Below are 27,492 nucleotides of genomic sequence, written 5' to 3' on the forward strand. Positions count from 1 at the left end.
TCTGTTCTCCCAGGTTCATTTTCTGACTTGCTCATCATCAAATCCATTGACTTCTCTCAAACTGTGTATAAATGGAGTCACACAGAGCACACCCATGTGCTTACCTTCTAGTACCTCAAATACCCATTTATTTTCTTATTTCTTTTATTTTTGTATTACATTGAGCTGAATTATCATAATTTGGTTATTCATTTACATAAGAAATGGGTGTTTCTAGTTCTGTGCTATTATAAATGGAGGAGCTGCTATGACTGAGTACCCCCTGAAGTCTTTATGAACACTTATGTTCATAAATAGCAAGGTGAGAGGTTGCTAGATCGTTCATCTGGCAGGTGTATGTTTAGCCTTAAAACAAACCCCCAAGCAAGAGCCCAATGGTGCAGTGTACTGGAACATTTAAAATCAACTATCAAACAGTTTGCAAAGTGATTTCACATAACCCGTCACAACAGGGGAGAGCTGCCAGTGCTCCACATCCACACCAGTGTCTTGTGTGGGCAGTCTTTCATTATAGCCATTATAAGTAGTGTGAAATAGCGTCTCATCATGCTTTAAATTAGCTCCTAAAATGTCTTACAACAGTGTGGTTTTTTTCCCCTGGTGTCCATGGGGCACTGGATCCTGCATCATAGAGGTGTTCAAGACCCTCACAGAATGGCAGTGTTTGCATGTTTGTGTGTGCTTACTGGAATCACCTGAAGATGTCTGCTGGTGTCCATCACAGGGTCAGTGCTCTTGAAATACTTTCTGCTGCAGCATAAGGAACAGACAGAGAAGAGCCCATGTGCTCACAGTGTGGTTGTCCGTAAGAATGCACTGCAAATGCAGAAGTCCAACTGTATTTTCACCTCCTCTGACTATTCTAGCTTTTGTTTCTTTTTCTTAACTTCTACCATAAAACTTTGGGTGTTTTCTTGGCTCTTTTGTCTTATTTGTCTCTACTTTGCATTTGAAATGTGCCATAATTATTGTGTTAGTCAGATTTTCATCCCTATGACAAATACCTGAGAGAGCAACTTAAAACATAGAGATGGTTTATTTTGTTCCAGGTCTCAGTTCATGGTCAGTTTACTTTATTACTGTGGGCCTATAAGGCAGAAAGTCATGGCAGTGAGTTTGTCAGTGCAAAGTTGCTCACATCTCAACCAAGAACTGAGAGAAATGGGGTAGCTACCACCCTTCAAAGACATGTCTACTGATATGCTTCCTCCAGACAGGCACCACTTGCCAGTAGCTCCTTGATGCTGTTTGTGGACTGATGATCCAGTCATGATTCAGTACTAACCAGCTGGGGACCAGGCTTCCTACACAGGCATTTTGAGGACCCCTTTATAGTCAGACTGTTGTAGAATGTTCCTTTACACTGTGTGAAGATGTGTCCCTGTGATTGGTTTAATAAAGAGCTGAATGGCCAATATCTAAGTAGGAAGAGGTTAGGCAGGACTTCTGGGGACAGAGAAGACTCGGGGAAGAAGAAAGGCAGAGTCATCAGCTGGACGAAGAGGAAGCAGGACATGTAAGAGGAGAGATAAAAGCCACAAGCCACGTGACAGCACATAGATTAATGGAAATGGGTTATTTAAGTTATAAGAGCTAGGTAGAAACAAGCCTAAGCTAAGGCTGAATTTTCATAATTAATAAGTCTCTCTGTCTTTATTTGGGAGCTTACAGTACAGAGAAAGACTTACTACATCAGACGGCAGTTCTGTCTCCCCACACAGTCGTCCTTCGGTCATCTGTGAGGTGCACTGTACTAATGCTTATTTTATCTCATTTAGTCCTTGAATTCTCTGTGCTCGTTTTTACTAAGTGCCTGTCACATGACATTCTCCACTCCATGCCATTTTGCTCTTTGTTGCACAAGCAGGCAGCACTATAACAGGAGGGGCACCACAAAAAATAGAGTTCCAGGGTTTGGAAGACCCTGGCCTTGTCAGGAAACATGTCTTTGAAGAAGTGACACCTGAGCTGAGATCTGAAAGACCCGAGTCACCCAAATGACCAAAAGGAGGGAGGGAATCTGTGTGTCCAGTGAATATGCCTGCGGTACCTGGAGCGGTGTCTGTCCTGTTGTGAGACATGCAGCAGTGCTGAGAGGAGCCTCCTCTCAGAGCATTGTCCCAGCAGCCAAAGGCTGCTGTTTTAGCTGGAAAGCCAAGAAAGCGTTTGACCAGAGCATCCAGAAGGACTTCTAGCCATCAGCACACAGGAGCACTGTGGTGTTGACATCTGGACCTACCCTGGCCACAGTATGGATTCACTGTGGATGGAACTCACCAAGTCATCAGAATCCAGCCATGAAGAATTTGCCACAGAAGTGACATCCCCATGAGCCTCTTTCTCGGGCTCTCTCTGTAGGAAACAAGTGTCTGCACTCCAGGCACTCTACTTTAAAAAAAAAAAAAAATCTGTGCAAAAATGGAAATGGTTTATGCACATTCCTCAACAGAGAAACTCATATCCCAGGTGAAGATGAGCAGTCCCCAAACTGAACAAGCAATTTTATGCTTTTAGGTGTATTTCATTTTAGTGTTCAGAATGCCCTGGGATGTCCTGCTGCATAGTACTGGCAATAAAGTTCTCTATTAGCTGGCTGGTGAACACTAGGTGGCAGTGTACATTTTATTTCTGAAGGTGTCCCTGCATCAGGCACTAACTCTATAGGTTGCTAACCAGAAGCTGCAATGATTTGAGGAAATGCAAATGGTTAGAACCTAGCAATTTCCAGCTCCTTTCCTTGTCTCTGACAACTGAGGCTGCAGGTGCAATTCTATAGACCTTTCTTGAAAGTCGTGTGCCCTGCCAGTGGCACTCACACAGGCATGCTGACCGTTCCTGAGGCCCTCCTAGACATGTGTGGAGCTCTGTGATAGTGTTGTCAACTGACCTGACCACACTCCAAGTCACCGCAGAGATAAGCTTCTGAGTACCCGTTGGGAATTATTTAGGTCAGGTTAACCATAGCTGTAGGCAAGACCCCTTCCCTAGGTGGGGATTGTGAACTGTTTGAGACAGAGTGAGCTGAGCACTAGCTTTCATTGCCCTCTGCTTCCCCATTGTGGGTGCAGTGTGATCATCTGAGTCAGGCTTTTGCTGCCTTGACATGCCTTCCACGATGGACCCTACCTTGAACAGTGGGCTGGAATAAAGCCTTCCACTCTGAAGTTGCTTTTGTCATAGCAAAGGAGGAGAAACTAAGAAGGATCCACCCCACCAAGGGGCACAATACAAAAAGAACAAGGATGTTTATATGCCCAGAATAAGCTAATTTTCCACAAAAGCCAGAACTATGAAGATCATTATGCTGAGGCTTGAGTGTGTTAAATGTAACTGTGAACATGGGGAAATTCCACCGTTAAGAGATGCAAGATCTTGAATAAGAAAAGAGGAGAAAGGGTCAAGAGCTCCAAGCTACTTTTGTTACAAAGACAGAAGTGTTTTGTTTTGTTTTTTTTAATGTGGGGTTTAATCCACATTAAAGGCCTCTTGTTCACACTTCCATTGCCTTGGAAAAGCATCTAACCCAGGTGGATGATGAGGGGCATGGAAGGTGGTGTGGCTCAGGCCACTGCCAGTGCTGTCACAGTCACCTAAAACCATCTAGTCTCCAAACTGCAGTGTCCTGTTCCAGGCTAGCTTCTGCCTGCTGCCTGTTTCTATACAGGCTCTTAGCTAAGGTCAGTTTCACATGTGGAAATGGTTGGGGGTGAGATAAAAGAAGATAACTTTTTGTCACCTTCGAAATGATGTGAAATTCCAGTTTCAGTGCTGTTTGGAGAATGGCGCATGCCGTTCTAGTCGATTTTGAAGATGATTGTGATGGAATCCCAGGGTTCCTAAACTGCACATTAAACTGGCATCTCAGTTTGGCCCCACTGCAGCCCCAAGCCTCTCTCTTCCCAGCCACCGTGGTAACAAATGCTGGGGCTAATCCCTAGGGACTGGGACTTCATCTTGCCAATGCTATAGCTTAAGGACATCCTTAGCCTCTTTGAGCAGCACATGGAACTATGTCCCTGAAGCTTCTTTACTCTTAACTAGCCCAGCATTTTGTAGAAATTTAGTCTTCTCTGCTAACCCTTACAATCCAGTTCAATCGTATCATGGTCTGCCGCCTTTGAAAGAGCATGGGCTTTGGGACCAGACATACTTCTGTCCAGTTTGGCTGGGTATCAGTCAGTGTGTACAACTCACATCACTTCTCTGTGCTTCTTTCTGATGCAATGTGAATCATAGTCTCATGAGGATCAAATGTGTGAATTCCCAGCACACAAAAGTCCCTTGGTAAGTGATGGTTGACTTAAATAACTCTGATGGCCCATAGTGCCCTGACCATCAAACAGAGTCTGAATGGGAGTATATTAGGCCAACAAGTAGAACTTAAGACTGTAGGTGACTTAGTCAGGTTAGTGCCATTGAGAGTCATAGTCCCTGGCTCCCAGCCAGCAGCCAGGTGCCTTTGCTAGGAGACAGTGGAATAAAGGGAACCTCTGCTGACTGCCTCCAGGGGCAGACCTGTCTGGAGATGAGGGTGAGATGGGGTGGGGCTAGGTACACACCCAGTTCCTTTAGCCAGGGAACCCATCAGGGAAGTTCCTGCTCCTCTCTTGGGAGGCTGAAGAGGGAGAAACCTAGATTCACTCTGGGGAAGCTAATGCACACAGAAGTGCCAGGACAAGGGACTAGTGCCCCCACACTGTGCTATCCCTGAAGATGTGAATAAGCCTCCCTCATCCACTCCCACCAAGTTCTCTTTTCTGAAGGTTGTAGAGTGTTGCCAGTTTTACAGCCCCCCTCCCAGTACGATGTGCTGGCCTTGGCCTGTTCCTAGGAACATTTTATAAGCAGTGTAATCACAGAATTGAAAGAGCATGGGTAGAAATATTGCCTTCAGACCATGAGGCTTTGTTAGTTTGACATAATTAGGAAGCTATAATTTTTTCCAGAATGTAGAGCTCAGACTTTATTGACCCATTTAATTTTTTTAATAATGACATTTTACTAGAGCAGAACAGCATGAAGCCTAGGCAGCCTCTGGCTGGATTTTAGAATGACCTTAATTAAAATAATCTCCCCACTCTGTGCCTTTTCCATGAAACCCTGGCAACAAAACAATACCACTTGGGAAAACAACTTTGTTGGTTTTTGTTGTTGCTACTAAAAGAGTAACAGCACCATCAATTTCCAGTATGCAAGGTCAAGTGGGTCTGTGTAGTGTTATCTGTGGACTCCCCTCCTTCCTGAGTAGTCAGTGTTCTCAGATTAACCTTTATCAGACCTCTCTCTCTATCGAATGGGCTCCATTAACTGGGACTATGGAGCCAGAGGATATTAGTCCAGTGTGTTTGGACCAGTGCTGTATAGGTCTACCCTGGTGACAGGTTCTGTATTCTTTCAGAAGCCAACACCTTTCTGAACTGGGAGCCTTTGACCCCTTTCACCTCAGTGCTCCCATAGGAACAGAGTAGGGAGAAGTAACTGGAAGTGAAGAGTCACTTATTCAGACATCAGAGCTTGTAAAGTCCATGTGCAGCATGCTTAGAAGGTGAAGGAGCAGAAGGCTCATGAGCCCGAGCCAAGGCCTGAGGTGGGTGAGATGAGCCAAGAGAGTTTCTCAAGAACTGCTTTGTCTATCCTAACAGCCTTTGGTCTTAGGAGCTTTGGAAGGCCTATGCATAGGGCTTCACAGGATCCAAATCTGTTAGAGCACCTGTGTGACTGGTGTGCCGAGCAGACAAGGAGGGGCTGAGCAGAAGCAGCAGACCCTAGAGTCAGCTTCAGTTGCAGATTGAATGGGAGATATTGGTGGATAGATTCTGAGGAATGTTCTGAAGGTAGAGCCAACAGAATGTGTAGATAGATCTATACAGACCAAGAGGTAAAGGGGAGCTAGGGATAATGTCAGGGTTTGGGCCTGAGCAACAAGAGGGAATGAACTGCTAGCAGCACATCCTGAGGAAAGCCGCTGGAGAGCATTGTGAAGAGAGGGGCCAGAGCTCAGCTTTAAACATATGTGCAGTGCAAAGTAAACATCTGAGTGGGGCTGTTGGGTGGGTCTGTGTTCCAAGTTCAGTGACTCTACTTTCACTAAGTGTGGCACTGAAGAGACCAGCCATCATTCCTTTAGATCTCCTTGCATTCCTCAAGATCTTAACCACAGAGAGAAGAGCCCTTGCCCCCCCCGGTCAGTCACGGGGCATTCTATCTTTAGAGCATTACTTCTTTTCTGCTGAGCTTGTTTGCCCTCAGTTCCTAGTGCTTTCTGCTTTCCTTTTTGAGCACAGAGGCCCAGATCTCAGGGTCTGCTTAAGTTTTGCTTGCAACAGCTGTTCTGTTTCAGGCAGTTCCACATCCCTGGTTCCTCCTTTTTGAACCTCCTGCCATCACCCAAACTCTGCCATTCTCCTCCCTTCTTTATGTCTGCCTTGTTGAAATGGGGAGAGGAGCTCTTTCTATGTAGCCCAAGCTAACCTTGAACTCCTGGTCCTCTTACCTCCTCTTCCCAGTCCTGGGGTTTCAGGGGATACTCCACCAAACTCAGAAGCTCTGAAATTAGAGCTCAACAAAAATTTATCATACCCCCTACCCATTATAAGTGCTAGGAAACAAAGACAAGAGAGACTGGGCACACAGCTAACTCAGTGGTAAACACTTGCTGTTATGTGTGAGGCCCTGGGTTCAGCCCCAGCTTTGAGTAACAAACAAGCAAACAAATGAACATGGAGACGAACAAGGCAAGATTCTTAGCTTGAAGTCAGTAGCTCCAGGCCTGACCTTTCACTGCTATTCCGTGTAACATGTTGTCACTTCATTTCTCTTTGTACACCCAGCCATTCATTGGCTCCAGAGTTTCTGACTAGCTCTGAAGACTGCTAAAGACAGCAGTCCCACCTATCCTGTGTTCCAGCCAGTTTGAAGTCCTCCCCCTTCTCTCCGGCTTTCATTGTTACCTAGGGTCTTATTCTTACCTCCCTCAGTCATGCCTCCCTTTCAAGAATCAGTTTGTGGGTTCCTCCCATCCACCACCCCCTACACACATACCAGTATGGGAAACAAACATCCTGGTCCAAACACGCCTGCCTCATTGCCCATGGTGACACACATGGTAATCCTAGCACTTGGGAAGTAGAAACAGGAGGTTCAGAATTCCAAGGCCTTCCTCAGCTACATAGTAAGATTGAGGCAAGAATGACCTACATGTGACCTTGTTCCTAAGAAGTACTGTAGAGATTGATGAAGTTAAGACTCCAGAGCAGGCTGCCTTGGTCAAACACCATCTCTGTTAATAACTGATTGTGTAATCTTAGCAAGTTAGATAGCCTTTCTTTGACTCAATTGCTTCATTTGTAAAATGGAAATATAACAGCACCTACCTGGAAGTTTTGAGAATTAAGTAGGTAAATGTGCAAAGTGCCCTAGATTAGAACAGTGGTCAATGTGAGTTCATGGAAAGATTGCTGAAGATTAACCTGTGCTGTGTGATATAACACATCTATATGCATAGGCCTGTTGATGTCACCTATTTGATAATTTATTGAAATCAGGGTCTGCATTCAGCTCCTGTGTGTAGCCTAGGTATTAACAATTTAATTTCATAATGTGTATTGACCATGGATATTATATGCCCAGTAGACCCTATAAATTTACTGTGTCTCTTAACATTTCCAGAAAAAACAAAGCTATAGTCCTAACTGTTGCCATAGCCTTCAGCATCTGGAACAGTAAAGCCTTTGCTATTTTCCTCCTCTTCTTTACCCTCAATGCAGGGCAGCTTCTATATAAAACTATAGTCAGGAGAAGGGCAGTGAGGTTTTGACCCTGAATTTATTGTTTCTTCATGCACCGCCAACTAAGTCAGAAGGAGAAACACATTCCTTTAAGTTTCTGAACCAGCAAATAAACTTGTATTTTTTCACTTTCCACCACCTTCCTCCTGAAGTAAATTGACCAATTCAAATTCATACATAACATAGTCTCCTCTAATTGAATCTACTACTTAGCTATATTGAGATCTGTAACAAAATTATTTCTCCTCATAATCAAGGAAATAAAACTTGATGTTTATATATACATGTCCCATGAGAATAGTTTGGAATTGTTTACAAGATGTTTAACCTTTTCAGAATAGTAATGATTTTGTTATTGTAACTTGACTTGTGGTCTTGATAACTTTGTCGGGCTCTGTTTCAAATGCACACTGTGGATCTCAGGTTCTTAAAACACAGTAGAGCAGCAGAGTAGGGAGCCCTCTTGTAAGTGTGCCAGCTCCCCACTTGCAAAGCCCTAAATTCGGCGTGACACCTTTGGCTCAGTACCATAAGCTCCTTCCGTCCAGCCTGGGCCCTCTGTCCTGACTGTGATGCTTGTTTGTATACACATAGCTGCATTCTAGGCTCTTCCTTTGCCTCCGTTCCCAGGCAGTCCATGTTGCCTGTCAGTGTCTCACGCCTATAGATAGACATTGCCTGCACCTAGCGTTTCTAATTCTCTTGGACAGTGGCAGTGGTCTCTCAGCTGTGACTGGAGCACTTGAGGTCAGGATTCTTCAGTCTTGAGGCAATCTGCTATGGAGAAACAATGTGCAAATGGCTCTGTTTACAATCCTCCAGTGACCATCCTGCTGGGGAAGCCAGCACTGGGAATGGAGGGTGGAGTGTCTGTGTTTGAGTTTTAAATAAGTGCTTACTGTAACACTATCTTATGAGGAATGGTGTCGCCAGGCGCCAGACACATCAGTGTGGAGACGCACTGAGTGCGTGTCATGTGCTGCCCCTCTCTGGACCCAGATGCCTGGTCTACACAGGACCAGCCTTCCTGCTCCTTTCCCTGCTTCACTCATATGTGCCCAAGTGTGGAGTGGATATTGTATGTTCACTCAAACTGCCACCCAAAAGGTGGGGAATCGTATCTGGTCTTTGTCTCCTTCCTCTGTCAGGGCACGCCTTCTCCTCTACTGTTCTGCCCAGCACCCCATCCCACATGAGCTGACCACTTCCACATCAGCACCAGTCAGTGCTGTTCTTGGTACTCTCTGTTTTCGTGTTGATCACTCCAACAACTGAGTGCCTTTTGTGGAGATCAGAAATGGGCCTTACTCAGTTTTGAACCCTAGTGCAGTATTTATCCTAAGAGGGCTCAGGACATACACAAGGGAATGAATGAATGACTTCTGAGGTTAAATAAGAAATCAGATACACATAAAGCACTGAGAATTGACCTGCATATGCTCAGCATCTGGCTGTTAGTCAGGTACTCGGTGCTGCCTGATTTTACCAGGGAAGCAGACACAAGGCAAACAGTCCTTACTTCCACATAGCTTTGGAGGAAAAAAGACTTTTTGGTATTTCTGGGAACAGTAAATGCAATGGAGAAAAGCAAAGCAGGGCCAGAAGCAAATAGCAACGCAGCAGAGGTGAGGATCAGAGGTGGCCCCAGCTCTGTCCCAAAGCAGGAAAGTAGAGGGCAGCTTTGGAATGGAGGCACAATAATCTCTTGACCAACATGGCATGAAAAAGTAATGTTGGGTGAGTTCTATGGGAAGCCACTGTTTCTGGGGTGCGGTAGGTGATAAGACAGACCAGTGGTCAGAGCCACTCACAACAGAGTGGAAACCTGTGATCTGGGTCACAGGTGAAATAGAATGTTCAAGACTTTGTCTTTTATCCTCATGGTTAGATGCCACACTCACCCAGTGCTTGTGAATGTGAGCCATGTGCTCTGTACTGTACAGGATCTTGTTACTGAAAGTGTGATGTGGGAGTGATTTTTTTTTTAATCTGTTGCTTTCATTGGTTAATTAATAAAGAAACTGCCTAGGCCCATTTAATAGGCCAACCCTTAGGTAGGTGGAGTAAACAGAACAGAATGCTGGGAGAAAGAAGCCGAGTCAGTGAGTCGCCATGATTCTCCCACTCCAGACAGATGCAGGTTAAGATCTTTCCTGGTAAGCCAGCTTGTGGTGCTACACAGAATATTAGAAATGGGTTAGATCAATATGTAAGAGTTAGCCAAAAAGAGGCTGGAACGAATGGGCCAGGCAGTGTTTAAAAGAATACAATTTCCGTGTAATTATTTTGGGTAAAGCTAGCCAGGTGGTGGGAAGCAGCCCGCTGATAATACAAAAGTGGGTGTCCCTACCAGCCTGGTCACTTCAGATGGTTTAACTTAGCATCAGGAGAGATGAAATTTATTTCTAGAGACTTTTTATTGTGAGCTTTGAAAACTGCTTTCTAGAATCTAAAGACAATAGCCCACAGAAGTGTCTCATATGTTTCAAGTACTCTCAAATGGTGTCCCTACAGGGTGAACAGCTTGGGACTCTAACATAGTTATTAGGTTATGCAGTCCTCAGGCAGAGCCTCTGTTCCCAGCAAAGCTGTGTGCTGCAGCATGTTAGATTGGCCTGCTGCTGTGGAAGCTGTTTAGAAGACTGTATCTCGTGGCCTCCGCTCCACCTGGGGATCTCACCAGCCTCTCTCCAAGTCTCAGCTTCCATTGCACTTGGTCAGAGAAACCTTTCTTAACACTGTACCTCAACACTCTACCTGGACTGCATTATGTTCTCACTGATGCCACCCTCGCATCTTCTTCTCTTTTTTAGCCATACCATGTCTGAATATGGGAGGATGACAGACACAGAGCGAGACCAGATAGACCAGGATGCCCAGATATTCATTAGGACCTGTTCAGAGGCAATTCAACAACTCAGAACAGAAGGTGAAGTGCTCCGAAAGAAACTAACAGATCCTATGAATGTGCCAACCAGTTAACTACTCACACTGCTGCCACTTATGATCCCCTTCTACTTTCTGAATGACATTTAGGACTTAAAACTTGAAAGTCCTTCTTTCCTGGTCCATCTTCTAAGCTAAGCTGTTCAAAGTCCTGAAAAGACCTCACTCAAGTTAAATAAGTGGAAGGCAGGAATGGAAAAGACCTCTCTAAATAGAATCTATAACCTACCAAAAGACCAAGGCCAGAGGACTAGATTGTGTGTGTGCATGTGTCTATTTGTGGAAACATGCGTGTGTGACAGTGTTCTGAGTGGCAGGACAGATGGCAGTAGTCTCTAAGATCTAGTTGTCCTGTTAAAGTCAACCCCCATTTGAAACGTCATGGTTGAGAGGAAGCTTTGCAGCCATGACTTAAAAGCAATGCACCCCAGCTCTGCTATGTGCTAGTTCCATGGCCTTGGACAAGTCACTTCATTTCCCTGAGCTCAACTTCTTCTTTGAAGCAGTATAGAAAGTAATTAGGCATATCACTTGAATTCTTACATCATACTAGAGCCTTGCCTGGCATGAGGGGCCTAGTATTATCTCCCCTTCACTGGGTTTCATCCCCGAAGAGGAGGAGCTAGGCTTCCCAGCCATATGTCTTCCGTGGTTTTTAAGCACGCACATCAGAACTACGGAGGTCAAAATTGCCAGCTACTATTGGACTCATGGCTGACTTCTGGTGGAGAAGCTTCTCAGAGAATGTTGATCAATAAATGAGAGTCTAATGAAAGCTTACCAGGAAATATACATCACACAAAATTATGTGTGCAGCATTGCAGAGTATCTAGATCATCTTGTGAGTCCCAGGTTATTCAGCCCTCTAGTAAAAACATAACCTGTGCCCCATACTCTTAAGGGCAGGCATTTGTGACCTTCGGTGACCTCTTGCCTCTGGACCTCAGTTGGTTCATGTGAGGTATTTCTCTGAAGTCTTGGCATCATGCCTGCACCCAGCCTTTCCACTGATAGCAAGGTCTCACCATAGGAACTGGCATATGCCTGGCCCTTGTGGCTCATCAATGGGAAAGGTTCTTGGAGAGCAGGCTACTACGGATAGTGCCACTCAGTGTCTGAGGGGAGAAGGCAGTCACTGTATGCTGAAAGCAGTGCAGGCAGAGGTGTCCATGCTCTAGCACATGTGATATAAGCATGTCACTTGAAGGTGAGCCTCAGCACTGGCTGTTAATACAGCCAGGTCAGCATTCCGGAAGGAGCTGGTTCAACTCAGCTCCCCTGGTGCTGTAATAAGCTATAAATTGTTTGACTGCAGTTTCTATGGGTTTAATCTCTCACCTGGTGAGCCCTAATAAATCTTACTCTTAAAAATGTAGTCTCACTTGACACAAGGCTGGTTTATAGCTGTACTTTTGAACATGCTTTTGATGAAGAGCTTCGAGGAAGCTGACTGTTCTGTGGGGTCCTTGAGCACAGACCTGAGTACTGTCCTTTTCTCTTACAGCCCACAAGGAGATACATTCCCAGCAAGTGAAGGAACATAGGACTGCGGTTTTGGATTTCGTTGAAGATTACTTAAAAAGTATTTCATTTTCTTCTAAAGGTCAAATGTGGTATTTCTTAGGAGATGCAATTTAGAATAGAGCTTTGCTAGCTGAAGACCGTAGTATCTCATTAGTATTAATGATACCTTCGCCTGAGAAGCCGTTTTAAATGTTCTCTGTTCTGGTATTTTCTGCTTCAACAGGAGTATGTAAGCTTTACTCTGAACAAAGAGCCATCCGAGTTAAGCGTGTGGTGGATAAGAAGAGACTGTGAGTATTGCTCTTCCTTCCTCAGTTAAAATAGGGCCAACAGGAATGGCAGCCCGAGCTCCTAAAGCAGTAACTCTGTGGGCCTCTGTGCATGAAGGCTTCACCGAATGCAGTCTTAGAAGCTGAGGACATACTGTGTACCAGGTGGTGCTGGCCAGTCTGTTAGCCACAGCAGCCCATGAGGCAGATTCTCTTTGTTTTCCTGATCACACTGAGGTTCAGCAGGATTTAAACTCACGTGACCGCACAATTTCGTAGCAGCTGGACTGGTTGAGCAATGACCTAATTTCTTTTTCACTTTGTTGGGAGTAGTGGAGAGACAGTCTGGTTGTGAGGTCCATGCTGGCCTCAAGTCATCATGCAGCCTAAACTGGCCATGAACCCATATTTTTTCTGCTTCAGGATTCAGAGTGAGGGAGTTACAGGTATGTGCCACCCATCCAACTTCCCACCCCATTTCTTCATAACCCTATGAGCTGTTTGACTTTGGTCTCTGGCCCCCATACTTCCTTCTCTGAAAGTTTTTCTGCAAAGGGGTTTTCACATTGACCAGTGCTCCCCTATATTGCTGACAGTATGACATAATATATTCAAGATGCCATGTACACCAAACCCTACTCCCACTCCAATACCCATTTTAGCATGGTGACTGCCAGTTTTCCCTGGGAAGACTCAGGGGAGCAGGTCTGACTCTGGTGTTGTATGATTAGCTGTCACTATTGTAAGGAGACCTGTCACTGGCTCTCACAGTCCCCAGGAGAGACAGGCATGTCTGCTGCACTATCACAGGGAGAGACAAGAGTAGGCCTCAGCACAGAGCGCCTCAGCCTTGCTTCTAAGCAGAAGTTCCCTCTGATGTCAGTCAGATGGGAATTGTACAGCATCAGTCAGCTGCCAGATCGCTGTTCTACATGATTACCCTGAACAGAAGGCCTTGGAGACCTTGGAATGACTAACTCTTCAGTGTGGCCCAGTTCTCTCCTCTTAGGTTTGTACCTCTCGGGCAGGCCTTGACTTCTGATCATACTGCCTCAGCCTCCCAGATGGTGAGACTGTGGAACTACAGGCATGTGTTGGCCACCCTGACTTCTGGTCTTTCTTCATCTTTATACTTAAAGCATACTTATAATTTTATCCTTAATCGTATGTCTCCCTTATGCATAGGTCTCACAAAGGCCAAATATGGCAAATTCAAGGCTATAGTGACTGTATCATAGCTTTTGTTTCTAAATCAGTCCCCAGTGACATCTGCTCTGCCAAGCCTATGTGTGACTTTGTCCTAAAGGAGCTTTGCTTTTCTAATGCCCAATTCTGGCTGACTTCTTCATCCCATAGAACCTTTCACATAGTCTTCTCTGTCTATCTGGTGGACAAAATCGTACTCATCTTTCCAGCCCAAATCAAACGTCACCTGACTTATGAAGTGTTCCAGCTGTTTCCAGCAGTGTTCTGTCTCCGTAGTAGGTTTCCCATGTGTTGTTCACAGCCAGGTGCAGCACACACACTCATGCAGCCACCATTGACTTAAGTCTCCTCAAACACCTCAGCCCATCACACAATGCCTGTCCTTTGGGGAGGCCAGTGGGTAGAGTATGCACAGTTGTCATTGGTGGGTTGTTTCTAGCCACTGTTCTGTTTGGGTTGCTGATGGCTGTCATTAAGAAGTTTGTTTGATAAGTCCAGCTGCTCGTGTTCTCTGGCACTGTTGTCACTATCTCATTTATCTGGTGAAGGAAACCATACTTGTTAAGGTGCAGCTTGCTCACTGTAAAGTCTTAAGAATGCAGATGGTATTATGTGGTAGCTTTTGTTCTTGTAGAGTGGAGATGTCACATCCGTCTACTGGACCAAAGGGCTCTTATTTCAAACTGCTGAAAGTATTTTGCTCATTAAGCCAGAAGTATTTCCAGCTGACAGCTCTGCACTTTCCTACATTGACTATGTTGTCTGCAAATGATAGTGCCGTCATTAAAGGTACCTGTTTTCATCTACCCTGGTGGTATTTTGCCTTCTGAGCTGACAGTAGGACCTGTTGCATGTTGCCTCAGGCCAGAGTGGGATAACTCCCTGGGGCATCCCATCTCTCTGCTATTTTCCTACAAGACTACAAGTTTGGAGATGGGGACCTTTGTTTTCTGACTTTCTGATCACAGCACTGATTGGAGCCTGCTACAAAGTAGATGCTCATCCACTCGTTCCTGATTGAAGGAGACATCATAGAGTTACAGAGTAACAGCTTACAAACTAGAAATACATGGGCCAATATTGGATGAGCATTGGCACAAGTGGCCCTATTATATATTCCCAGAGGACTTTATTTTTTTTTTTAAAAATCCTTTTTTATTTTACATACCGATCCCAGTTCCCTCTCCCTCCCCTCTTCCAGCTGCTTCCACCTTCCCCCACCCCATCCCCCATTCACTCCTCAGAGAGGGTGAGTTCTCCCATGGGAAGTCAACAAAATCTGTCACATCATGTTGAGGGAAGACCAAGGTTCCCCCCCCCCCATTTCTAGACTGAGCAAAGTATCCCTTCATAGGGAATGGGTTCCAGAAAACCAGTTCATACACTAGGAATAAATACTTGTCCCACTTCCAGTGGCCCTACAAACTGCTCAAGCCATACAACTGTCATCCACATTCAGAGGACCTAGTTCAGTCCTTTGCAGGTTCCCCAACTGTCAGTCCAGAGCCAGTGAGCTCCCACTAGCTCGGGTCAGCTGTTTCTATAGATTTCTGCATCGTGGTCTTGACCCCTTTGTTCATATCACTCCTGCCTCTCTGACTGAACTCTAGGAACTCGGGCAGTGCTTAGCTGTGGATCTCTGCATCTGCTTCCATAAGTTAGTGGATGAAGGTTCTATGGTGACAATTAAGGTAGTCATCAATCTGATTATAGGACAGTTCAGGAACCCTCTCCACTTCTTAGCTGGGGTCATCCTTGCTAGATTCCTGGGAATTTCCCTAGTGACAGGTTTCTTGCTAACCCCATAATGGCCCCTCTATCAAGATACCACTTTACTTACTCTCCCTCTCTGTCCTTCTCCCAAGTCAGACATCAGTCAATCCCTCATATTCTTCTTCCCTCTCCCTTTCTCCCCTCCCCCTCCTCTCCTACTCTCCCCTCTACCCCCGATGCTTCCAATTTATTTGGGAGATCTTGTCTATTTCCCATTCCCAGGGGGCTTCATGTATGTCTCTCTTAGGGTCCTCCTGATTTCTTAGCTTCTCAGGGGTTGTGGACTGTAGCCTGGTTATTCTTTGCTTTATGTCTAACATCCACATATGAGTGAGTACATACCATGTTTGTTTTCTGGGTCTGGGTTACCTCACTTAGGATGATTTTTTTCTAGCTCCATCCATTGCCTGTAAATTTCAATATATACTTGTTTTTTACTACTGAGTAGTACTCCATTGTGTAAATGTACCCACATCTTCTTTATCCATTCTTCAGTTGATGGGCATCAAGGTTGTTTCCAGGTTCTGGCTATTACAAATAATGCTGCTATGAACATAATTGAACAAATGTCCTTGTGGTCTAAGTGTGAATCCTTTGGGTATATGCCCAAGAGTGGTATTGCTAGGTCTTGAGGTAGATTGATTCCTAGTTTTCTGCGAAACTGACATACTGATTTCCAAAGTGGCTGTATAAGTTTGCACTCCCACCAGTAATGGAGGAGTGTTCCCCTTACTCTACATCCTCTCCAGCATAAGCTATCATGAGTGTTTTTGATCTTAGCCGTTCTGACGGGTGTAAGATGGAATCTCAGACAGATTCAGTGCAATGCCCAGCAAAATCCCAGCAAAATTCTTCACAGACCTCGAAAGAATGGTACTCAACTTCATATGGAAAAGCAAAAAACCCAGGATAGCCAAAACAATCCTGTACAATAAAAGAACTTCTGGAGGCATCACAATCCCTGACTTCAAACTCTACTACAGAGCTACAGTACTGAAAACAGCCTGGTAGTGGCATAAGGATAGACAAGAGAACCAGTGGAACCGAATAGAAGAGCCGGATATCAATCCATACATCTTTGAACACCTGATTTTTGGCAAAGAAACAAAAAAATATCAAATGGAAAAAAGAAAGCATATTTAACAAGTGGTGCTGGCATAACTGGATATCAACATGTAGAAGAATGAAAATAGACTCATATCTATCCCCATGCACAAAACTCAAGTCCAAATGGATCAAAGACCTCAACATAAAGCCAGCCACACTGAGCATTGTAGATGAGAAAGTGGGAAATACACTTGAACGCATTGGCACAGGAGACCACTTCCTAAATATAACCTCAGCAGCACAGACACTGAGAGAAACGATTAATAAATGGACTTCCTGAAACTGAAAAGCTTCTGTAAAGCAAAGGACACAGTCAACAAGACAAAACGACAGCCTACAAAATAGGAAAAGATCTTCACTAACTCCACATCAGACAGAAGTCTAATCTCCAAAATATACAAAGAACTCAAAAAATTGATCACCAAAAGAACACATAATCGGGTTAAACAAAAAATGGAGTACAAACCTAAACAGAGAACTCTCAACAGAGGAAGCTAAAATGGCTGAAAGGCACTTAAGGAAATGTTCAACATCCCTTTTTTTAATGTTCAATATCTTTAGCAATCAGAGAAATACAAATCAAAACAACTCTGAGATTCCATCTTATACCTGTAAGAATGGCCAAGATCAAAAACACTGATGACAACTTATGCTGGAGAGACTGTGGGGAAAAGGGAACACTTCTGCATTGCTGGTGGGAATGCAAGCTGGTACAACCCTTTTGGAAATCAGTATGTCAGTTTCTCAGAAAATTGGGAAACAACCTTCCTCAAGACTCAGTAATACCACTTTTGGGTATATATCCAAAGGATGCTCAATCGTGCCACAAGGACATGTGCTCAACTATGTTCATAGCAGCCTTGTTTGTCAGAGCCAGAACCTGGAAACAACCTAAATGCCCCTCAACCAAAGAATGGATAAGGAAGATGTGGTACATTTACACAATGGAGTACTACACAGCAGAAAAAAATAATGACATCTTGAATTTTGCAGGAAAATGGATGGAGCTAGAAAACATTATTTTGAGTGAGGTAACCCAGACAGAGAAAGACAATTATCACATGTACTCACTCATAGGGGTTTTTAAACATAAAGAAAGCCAGCCTACAAACTACAATTCCAGAGAATTTAGACAACAATGAAGACACTAAGAAACATTTACATACATCTAATCTACATGGGAAGTAGAAAAAGACAAGATCTCCTGAGTAAATGGGGAGCATGGGGACCTTGGGGGAGGGTTGAAGGGGGAGGGGAGAGGCAGGAAGGGGAGCAGAGAAAAAGGTAGAGCTCAATAAATATCAATAAAAAAAAGATGGAATCTCAGAGTTGTTTTAATTTGCATTTCTCTGATGACTAAGGATGTTGAACATTAAGTGTCTTTCAGCCATTTGAGATCCATCTGTTGAGAGTTCTCTGTTTAGGTTTGTACTCCATTTTTTTTTTATTGGATTATTTGTTCTTTTGATGTCTAGTTTCTTGAGTTCTTTGTATATTTTGGAGATCAGCCCTCTGTAAGATTTGGGGTTTGTTGCGGGAGGTCCTTCTGCTCCTCCAGCCAATAGCCGCCGAGATACCAGCCCATTGGGGCGTGGTCTCTTTCCCTTTAAAAAAAGCGGCTACTTCCCTCCTCTCTCTCTTTACTTCCTGCTCCGGTTCCGGCGACTAGACTTCTTCCTAATTGCGTGCGTAGAGGGCTGTTGTCTGAGACGGTGATCTGTAAGTTTATTCCCCTTTAAATAAATACCACCCTATTAATCACAATTCCAAACTGGTGTGGGATTGTTTATGACTTGCGCCTTCAGGGGTTGGTGAAGATCTTTTCCCATTCTATAGGCTGTCGTTTTGTGTTGTTGACCGTGTCTTTTGCTTTACAGAAGCTTCTCTCAGTGTCTGTGCTGCTGGGGTTATATTTAGAAGGTGATCTCCTGTGCCTATGCGTTCAAGTGTACTTCCCACTCTCTCTTCTATGAGGTTCAGTGTGGTTGGTTTTATGTTGAGGTCTTTGATCTATTTGGACTTGAGTTTTGTAAAGGATTGTTTTGGCTTTCCTGGGATTTTTTTGTTGTTGGTGTTGTTTCCATATGAAGTTGAGTATTGTTCTTTCAAGGTCTGTGAAGAATTGTGCTGAGATTTTGATGAGAATTGCATTGAATCTGTAGATTCCCAATTTTATTATATTGATCCTACTTTTTTTTCTTTGTCTCCTCAGATCTCTGGTATTCTGGGGTGATTGGAACTGAAGTGGTCAAAGCAAGGCAGTGGTAGTGCAGGCCTTTAATCCCAGCACTTGGGAGACAGAGGCAGGCGGATCTCTTTCAGCTCAAGGTCAGCCTGGTCTACAGAGAAACCCTGTCTCGAAAAACCAAAAAGAAACAAACAAAATTTTAGGCCATGTGGTAGTGGCGCATACCTTTAATTCCAACACTCGGAAGGCAGAGGTAGGTGGATCTCTGTGAGTTGGAGGCCAGCTTGGTCTACTAGAGCTAGTTCCAGGACAGGTTCCAAAGCTACAGAGAAACCCTGTCTTGAAAAACAAAAACAAACACAAACAAAACAAAAAACAAAAACAAACAAACAAAAAAGAACTGAAATGGCATCACACACTCTGGTGGCTTATACTCTCATAAAACACCCTAGCTAAGTAGAAACATGCTCTCTCCAGGAAAAACTACTGGTGTATGATTGGCCTTTTTTTTTTCCTCAATCAGGAATAGGGTTTAGGGTAGCCCTCTGAGAATCAAGACTAGCCTGAGACTCTTGTCTGCTAGTGCAAAGGTACCTTCAATACTGTGCAGTGAGTGTTGGCTTTCATTTGCTTTCCAGCTGACCTGGCTCTAAGCTTTGAACCCTTCATTTTTCTGGGACAGTATTCTTTTTTTTTTAAAGATTTATTTATTTATTATGTATACAACATTCTGCCTCAATGTATGTCCACACGCCAGAGGAGGGTGCCAGATCTCAGTACATATGGTTGTGAGCCACCATGTGATTGCTGGGAATTGAACTCAGGACCTCTGGAAGAGCAGCCAGTGCTCTTAATCTCTGAGCCATCTCCAGCCCTGGGACAGTATTCTTATGAGTGGAAACTTTGGGGGCCATTCTCTGTCTGAAGGGAGATCAGAGAAGAATGAAAGCTGATGACTAAAGATTATAGCTTCTTCAAATACTGAGCAGATTACAAAACAAGGTCAAAAGGTGGATAACTCCATAGAACCTGCCGAGTTCATCAGTGTGTCTTAAAGCTGTGTTATTAGACTGTCCCCCCCAGCACAGATCCTGAAGATGAGAGACTTTCTGATCAGAGATCTTTGTGCATAGTCTTCTCATGATGACACTTTCCTAAAGGGAACATCAAGCCCTTCTCCTGCCCAGGTCAACACACACTAAAAACCACTGCCATGATTCACAGCCACACAGCCCCCCTTACAATCTGTGCTGTGTTTCCTGCTGTCAGTACGAAGGAGGGAATTCATGCTGCGTTCCTTGTTCTTTAGAGTAGCTATCAGTTCTCATGTGCCACATGGCGTCACGAACTGAACGTACTTCAAGGATCTATTGTTTATGAGTCAGCCCTCCCTCCTCAGCAGGATTGTTAGCCTGCTTGCTGCAGCTCCTGACTTAGGGCCCTGCATGTAGTAGAGCTCAGCAGAAGCTGCTAGTGTTTGGAATGACATAGTGATGGGGATGGAGAGGAGGAGAGTCAGAGATGCCATGTGATATGAGGGCCACAGTGATGATCTTCCCTCGCTTACTATCTGATAGGGCCTTGTTTTTGCTTGGAAATGGGAGTAGCAGACTGGCCTATGGGCCAAGTTTAGATTTTGGCCTATTTTTATATGACCTTCCAGATAAGCATGGTTTATTATATTTTAAAAGATCTGTAAACCAAGAAAGAAGAATGTGAGTTAGAACTTGCAATGTTCACCATCTGGGCTTTTACTGTGTTGACCCTGGCTTAGAAGAACACCCCGACATGAAGGGCCACATCATTGTAGTTTTTGCAGTCTGCCAGGGACTGATGTGTTAGTCTCTTGTGCATGACAAGGTCAGAGCCGTGCCCTCCTGCCACAGTGGACTGATGACACCAAGCTACTCTCTCCCACGTTCAGTGAGACAAAGGCACTGCCTGAGTGCTGCATTCTTGCTCCTCATTGTGTACTGAACGTGTGGCAGGTCTGTAAGGAGCAGTATGGAACCTGGTACTAGTCTGAGGGCCATGCTGTGAGGAACACTTACTTTAAAAAAAACAACAAAAAAACCAAAAACTTCCCTAGTAAGTGGTAGATGCCCTGTAAATACACATTAGGTGAGTGACTGCCTAATGGAGGAAGTGGCTTTAGGTAGAGTGAGCTGACTCCACTGTCCCTGTGCCTCAGAAGCCTCTGTAACTCAAATGCTGCTTTGAAGTAGGGCACTGTGGTGTGCATGCTCTGTCCTCTGTGTTGGGAACAACAGACAGAGCATCCCAGAGCAGCCTTCTTCTGTGTTTGCAAAGCGTGCTTCCATGATTTTTTTTGCCCTGCAAAACCAAGAAAATCTGTCTCTTTCTCTCTTGTTCTTTACAATTTCAAATAAAATCCCAAAGGCTTTTCAAAGTCAGGGACCTGGAAACAGATGTGGCACCTGTGTTGATCACAGGCAGGACTTGGCCTTCACTTTGAGAACTATGTGAAGTAAATCAGGGGGATAAACTGATCTTTGTAGTGACTTTCTTAAAAATTGCTTTTACCTCCCCCCCCCCGTTGCCTTTAGCTGCCTAATTTGTAATTTCCCTGAGGATTTCAGTAGACATTCTGTATGTATGATTAGAATCTGTTTTTATCCCCTTAAGAAGCATTCATCTTTGTCTCTGTCTGCTTCTCTGCAGCCCTTTATTTATTTTACACTGAAAACGGGCACTGCTACACTCCAGACATGAGGGTGATGGGCATTAAATGAAATGTTCAGTCAAGAGGCAGTGCAGCCCGTCCCCTTCCTGAACCAAGCAGTCCTGAGATGAGGAGATGGGGAGGGGTAAAGGTGAGTGCTGTGCTGGGGAGGAGCCCTGCTGCCCAGGGTAGGGTGTCAGGGAGGGCAGCTGTCAGAGAAGCAGTGAAAGGCATGAAAGAATGGGTGTATCCTCTCTAGGAGAAGTGGTGCTGGAACTGAGCTTTTTATCAACAGCTGATAGAAAAGGTACAGCAAGCCAGTTTTCCACTGTATGAGAAAGAGAACAGGCCAGGATGCTTAGACCTTGTGATAGGGTTAGAATGAAAGATACAGTGTGTCACAGTGTTCAGTTTCCATAGCTCAGTCTGGAAGCCAGTGTTGTTGTGAGACCACGCACAATGTGTGACACACACACACATACATCTTGGTTTCTAAGTACCACTTCTAGGCTCTAGGGACCAGGCTTCCTGGAGAAATGGCCTATTCCTAGGCTGCATAAAGGAAAGTGTGAAATGAGCCAAGGACGCTCCACTGTGTCAGAAAACAAGGGAGGGATCACAGAATGGTAGGGTGTGTTGAAGATCACAGTGGCTAGTTTGAGGGGTTTCTACTGGCTACACTTAAGTCAGTGAAAACTAAAGGACAGTGGTAGGTTATAGCCCACTGCATGAAAGAGGGTGTCGAGTCTATCTGGACAGGAGTAAACTCATGAACAAATGAAAGTTCAGAAGAATTATACTGCCAAGTGTTTCTCCTTGCTTCTTCTGAGGAGCCATAGCCACCATGTCAGTCAAGACAAGCCATGCACATGCTGGCAAGTGCCCCAGAAGAGCAGTGGTGCTTCTGTGATCTCTGCCAGTGCATCACCAGGCTTCAGCCACAGAGAGCCAGGCTTAAGTTCAGAGGCATGGTTAGAGTGACTGGCAGAGTATTGTGTATCAAACACATGGAACTGGAAGAGTCTGAAGAAAGCATTCTGAACAGATTTTTAAAAAGCGTTAGCAGGCAACATGATGCAGGATTCTGACTTGGACCCTTGTACAGGCTGTTGTTGGTCAAAATGGAATATTCTGAGGAATCAGTGGGACTGAGAGATGGCTGTGCCTTTTCTGATTGTGGTGGTTACATCAAGGCACTCTGCCTTTAGGGAATATGTTAAATATTCAGAGGTGAAGGGTATCAGGCTGGAACTCACTCACTGAGGGAATCTTCAGACTTCAAACTTCTCTGTGTGTGATTGTTATACAATAAAATTTAATACACAGAATACCACCTCACACTTGTCACACCACCTAGACTGAAAACAAGGAGAGGATGTGGGGCAACGGGAACCTCCTACGTGGCTAGGGGAGCAAGTCCATAGCGATTATCCATTACAAGTGGCCAGCTATGATAATTCTCTGAAGATAAATGACAAGCTCTTGGTCCCTATGCCTGGAATGTCCTATCTGTCCTTGTGTCTGCCAAAGTCTGACTCTCTGTCAAGATCTTGAATGATTGCCACCTTATGAAGTTCCCAGAATTCCATGCTCTGGTTCTTGAAAGAACTCCAAAAATATTTGCATTTTATAGCTCTGATGCTGTTGTTTAGTCTTTGCAGTAGAATTTGGGAGGCTGTGGAACCTTTAGGAGATGAGGCCTAGCTGGTGGGCAGACCTTAGGAGTTACAGGCCTGCCTTGGCTTCCAGCAGTCTCTTTGCTCACGATTGCCACAGGGGTGCAACCCATAACCTCATGTCTCCACTATCACAGCCATGAGCTGCTTGCAATGCTTCCCTATCATGATAGGTTGTATCTGCTGAACTCTGAGCTGGAGACGGTCCTGCCCCACAGTTGCTTCTCTGAGGATTCTGTCTCTGCAAGGAGGAAGGCTCTGTTTTAGGAGCTCCTCTGTGAGGCCATGATGCCCCACCCATGGCACTGCAGCAGTAAGTTGTGCCAGAGACCATCTGCCACTTTGGTTGTGTGCTGTTGACTCTACTACTTAAGCATCCCAGGGGAAATGGGATAAGAGTTCTACCACATGAGAACTCTCTGGTAGCCCCTGTTTTACAGATGAGAAATGAGACCAAGAAATGTCAAGATAACTTGTCACTTACTATCCAGAGGAAAATATTAAAAATTCTCATTGATGGGTATCTCTTTTTCAGGATACTTTGAAAATTGTAAAATGTGTCAAGCTATTCAATTACTAAATTCCAAAACTAATTTGATCCAAAATATTGAGCAGTATTTTATTTTATAATTATATCAATACACTAATGCAAAATACAGACTAAACCCTGTTTGTTTCTAAAAAGGTTTCTTTTTTTGAGTTTATTTCGCAGTACTGGGATCAAGCCCAGGGCCTTAGGCATGCTCAATGAGCATTGTGCCCCAAACCCTCTTCTTAACACATTTTAAAAGATCAGCTGTGCTGCAGTGTTTGTGATTTGCTCTCTGTGGCTGAATAGTATCGTGTTTTGTGAACACACACCATTGCCTTACCTACTCTCATGTTGGTTGGTATGGGTTTGTTTCTGTGTTGTTGGGTTTTTTTTTGTTTGTTTTATGTAGGTAAGTGTGCTGTGACTACTTGCCAGTTTCATGAGATATACCTTTTCCTTTCTCTTTGGTAAACGCCTCAAAGTGAGTTTGCTCTATGATAATAGAGACTCTTAGATTTAATAAGAAACTATTCTAAGTTTTCCACGGTGGTAACAGCATTTTACAAACCATTCAGCTACGTGAGGTTCTGATTTATCCTCCTTCTCCTAGGTTATAGTGTGCATCAGATGTATTTAACTCTTACTCTGCACCCAGGTACGTGAGGTTCTGATTTATCCTCCTTCTCCTAGGTTATAGTGTGGATCAGATGTATTTAACTCTTCCTGTGGACCCAGCTATGTGAGGTTCTGATTTATCCTCGTTCTCCCCAGGATATAGTGTAGATCAGATGTATTTAACTCTTCCTGTGGCTGTACAGGATCATCTCACTCGTTAATCACCTGTTCTTGTGTTTAGAGATGATTTCTATACTTCTCCAAGAATATCTATTCAAATCCTTCACACTGTGTTATTAAATCATTTGTCTTTTGTTAATTTGTGCAGGAGCTTTTTTTTTTTTTTTTTTCGAGACAGGGTTTCTCCATAGCTTTTGGTTCCTGTCCTGGAACTAGCTCTTCTAGACCAGGCTGGCCTCGAACTCACAGAGATCTGCCTGCCTCTGCCTCCCGAGTGCTGGGATTAAAGGCATGCGCCACCTGGCTGTGGAGGAGCTTTTTATGTGCCCTGATATAAGGCCTTTGTGAGGTCTCTGCTGCAGACAGTTGTGTGTCGTCCTCCCCCTCCACACACACACACACACATGCTTTGTCTAGTCTGGATCTGATCTGAATGGCATAGCCCTTATTATCTTAGTGCTAATTAAAGAGACTTTCTTCATGGAGTTAACACAACATGGGCTCTGGAACTGGGACCTGAAGGTCTTGTCTCAGCCTAGCTACTATGTGGCCTCAGTTTCATTCTTTATTTTTTAAAAAAGGTCAATTAATATATTTAATACTAGTACCATCTTAGATGTTTTGGAGTTGGATAAATTTGTCTATATTTATCCTCATAAGGTGCTTAGAGAAATACTTGGTACATCATAGGTGCTTGGCAAATAAATGCTAAGTGGTATGTTTAAACCAGATCCAGCCAGCACAAGTTGACTTATACTTTTACTTACTGTCTGGCTCGCTAACAGCATGGCCTGTGTCATGGATCCTTTCAGCACCCTGCCTGTAATGTTTATATAGGTTTTAGTAGAGCTATTATGATGCCTCTTATTTTATTTTGGTGATTGATTGGTTGATTGATTCTTTTAAGAAGATAGATCTTTTGTCTGCTGCACATTGTAACTTAGGTTCTCATAAAACTCCTGGCAGCAATCCTTGTACATGTTTCCTGTGTGCTGGCATTACAGGCAAGCATAGAGTCAAGTCTGCTTGGCCCTAAAGCACATTATTTTAGAAAGAGTTTTTGTCCTCTGTTAGCTATTTACTCGTGTTTATAAAACATTGATTCATTCAACATGTTTTTATGGGTCACTGTGCTAGCTCAGTTCCCATCACTCTGACAAAATACCCATGACAGTCAACTTAAAAAGAGGTCAGTCATGATGGTGCCTACCTTTAATCTGAACACTTAGGTGACAGAAGCAGGCATGTCTCTGTGAGTTCAAGGCCACCCTGGTCCCATAGCAAGTTCCAAACTGCCAGGACTACATAGTGAGACCCTGGCTCCAAAAATTAAGATAAAATACAAAGAAGAGTCAGAAGAAGAAAGTTTGTTGGGGTCATGATTTTAGAGGTCTCAGCTTGTTATTGCTTGGCCCTAGTGGCACAGTACATGACAGGAGCACATGGCAAAGGGACCCTGTTTGCTTCATGGCAACACAGTTGAAAAACAAAGAAAATGAAAGGGCCAGGAGCCCATTGGCCACTTCAAGGACATGCCCCCAATGACCTTTTTTACACTAGCTCTACCTCCTAAAGCTTCATTCAGTAAAGCCATCCACTGGACCTCAACAGAGGCCTTTAGAGGACCTCTTTGCAGATCACAACAGACACTGCATGTAGGCACTGGTCCAGCTAAGCAGCATACACAACCCACAGAAACACAGATCCACTCTAAGGAAGAGCAGGAGAGTACTTGCTATGTAAGCTGGGGCCTGGACAGATGCCTTGGGGGTGAAGTACTTGTTGCGCAAGTGTAAGGACCTGAGTTCAGATCCCCAGCACCCATGTACAATCTAGGCATGGCAGTGCTTACCTGTAACCTCAGCACTGGAAGCAGACAGGTAGTTCCTGGGGTTCACTGGCCAGCCAGTTTAGATGAAAGAGTGAACAGTTTAGTGTGAGACCCTGTCTTAAATAATAAGTGGAAGCCAGGTATGGTGGCACACACCTTTAATCCCAGCACTCAGGAGGCAGAGATAGGCAGATCTCTGAGTTTGAGGCCAGCCTGGTCTACATAGTGAGTTCCAGGACAGACAGAGCTATCTAATGAGAGCAAGATAGCAACAATAAAAATAAGGTGGAGAGTTCTAGAGGAAAACTCCCAATATTGACCTCCGGCCTCTATGCATGCACATATAGGTGAACACACCTATGGGCAGCACACACACATGCACGGTTCAACAAAGATGGCTTAGCAGGTTAAAGCAGTTTCTGCACAAGCCTAATTACCTGACTTTGAGCCTTAGAACCCATGTTTAAAACCGAAACAACCAACCAAACAACAGATGCTCTATCACACTTCTGTAGTCATGGTCTCCTGCAGTGAGATGGGAGATAGAGACAGAAATCACCTGGAACTCCTGAATTTGAGCCTAGGAACCCATGTTTAGCTTCTGCCAGAAATGGCCATTCTTTTCTTTATTATTCTGCATCTACCATTTGCTAATAAGGTTGATCCTGTGCTCCTTTCCACATGTAAGGCACGATAAGAATCTGTTACTGAGCTCCAGGTTCGTTTTCCTTAGTCTTCTGTTATTGGGACTAATATTTGGGAACTGGGGAACTTTTTATATAATCCAAACCAAACTCCACAAGTAAAGGCTTTATTATTGAGCCCACTTTCACAGGAGAGAAAGCCAACTTCTGTTACATTTGACCAAATAATATCTTTCTAAAAATCTGCTTCTGCCCTTGGTGTAACAACCTCCAGCGCCTCTCCTAATAAAGTTCCAGTCATCCGTTAAAAAAAAAAAAAAATGTTTAAAACCAAAACACACAACGAATGCTCCAGCACACTTCTGTAGTCTCGGTACTCCTGCGGTGAGATGGGAGGTGGAGACGGAAATCACCTGACGCTCCCAGAGAAATGAGAGGGGACCCTGCCTCAACAAAGTGGAGAGAGAAGACTTAACTTACAGAAGTTGTCTTCTGACCTCAACATGTGCACTGTGTGCCTGCAGACACTCA

The 27,492-nt window shown here is 44.3% G+C and overlaps 1 protein-coding gene across 4 annotated transcripts in view; it reads left to right on the plus strand.

Moving 5' to 3' along the window:
* The window catches only part of Stx18 (syntaxin 18), a 107,512-nt gene that overhangs the window by 61,425 nt on the left and 18,595 nt on the right, over positions 1-27,492 (plus strand). For 3 of the 4 annotated variants that reach the window (XM_057773200.1, XM_057773197.1, XM_057773198.1), the window contains 3 exons: positions 10,601-10,716; positions 12,238-12,315; positions 12,481-12,547. The exons of the other annotated variant lie outside the window; for it this stretch is intronic. In XM_057773200.1, the coding sequence (XP_057629183.1) occupies positions 10,601-10,716; positions 12,238-12,315; positions 12,481-12,547 (261 nt within the window). The remainder of the gene's footprint in view (positions 1-10,600; positions 10,717-12,237; positions 12,316-12,480; positions 12,548-27,492) is intronic. 4 annotated transcript variants of the gene reach the window in all.

The sequence above is a fragment of the Chionomys nivalis genome, chromosome 6 (assembly GCF_950005125.1).
Source record: "Chionomys nivalis chromosome 6, mChiNiv1.1, whole genome shotgun sequence".
Taxonomy (NCBI): domain Eukaryota; kingdom Metazoa; phylum Chordata; class Mammalia; order Rodentia; family Cricetidae; genus Chionomys; species Chionomys nivalis.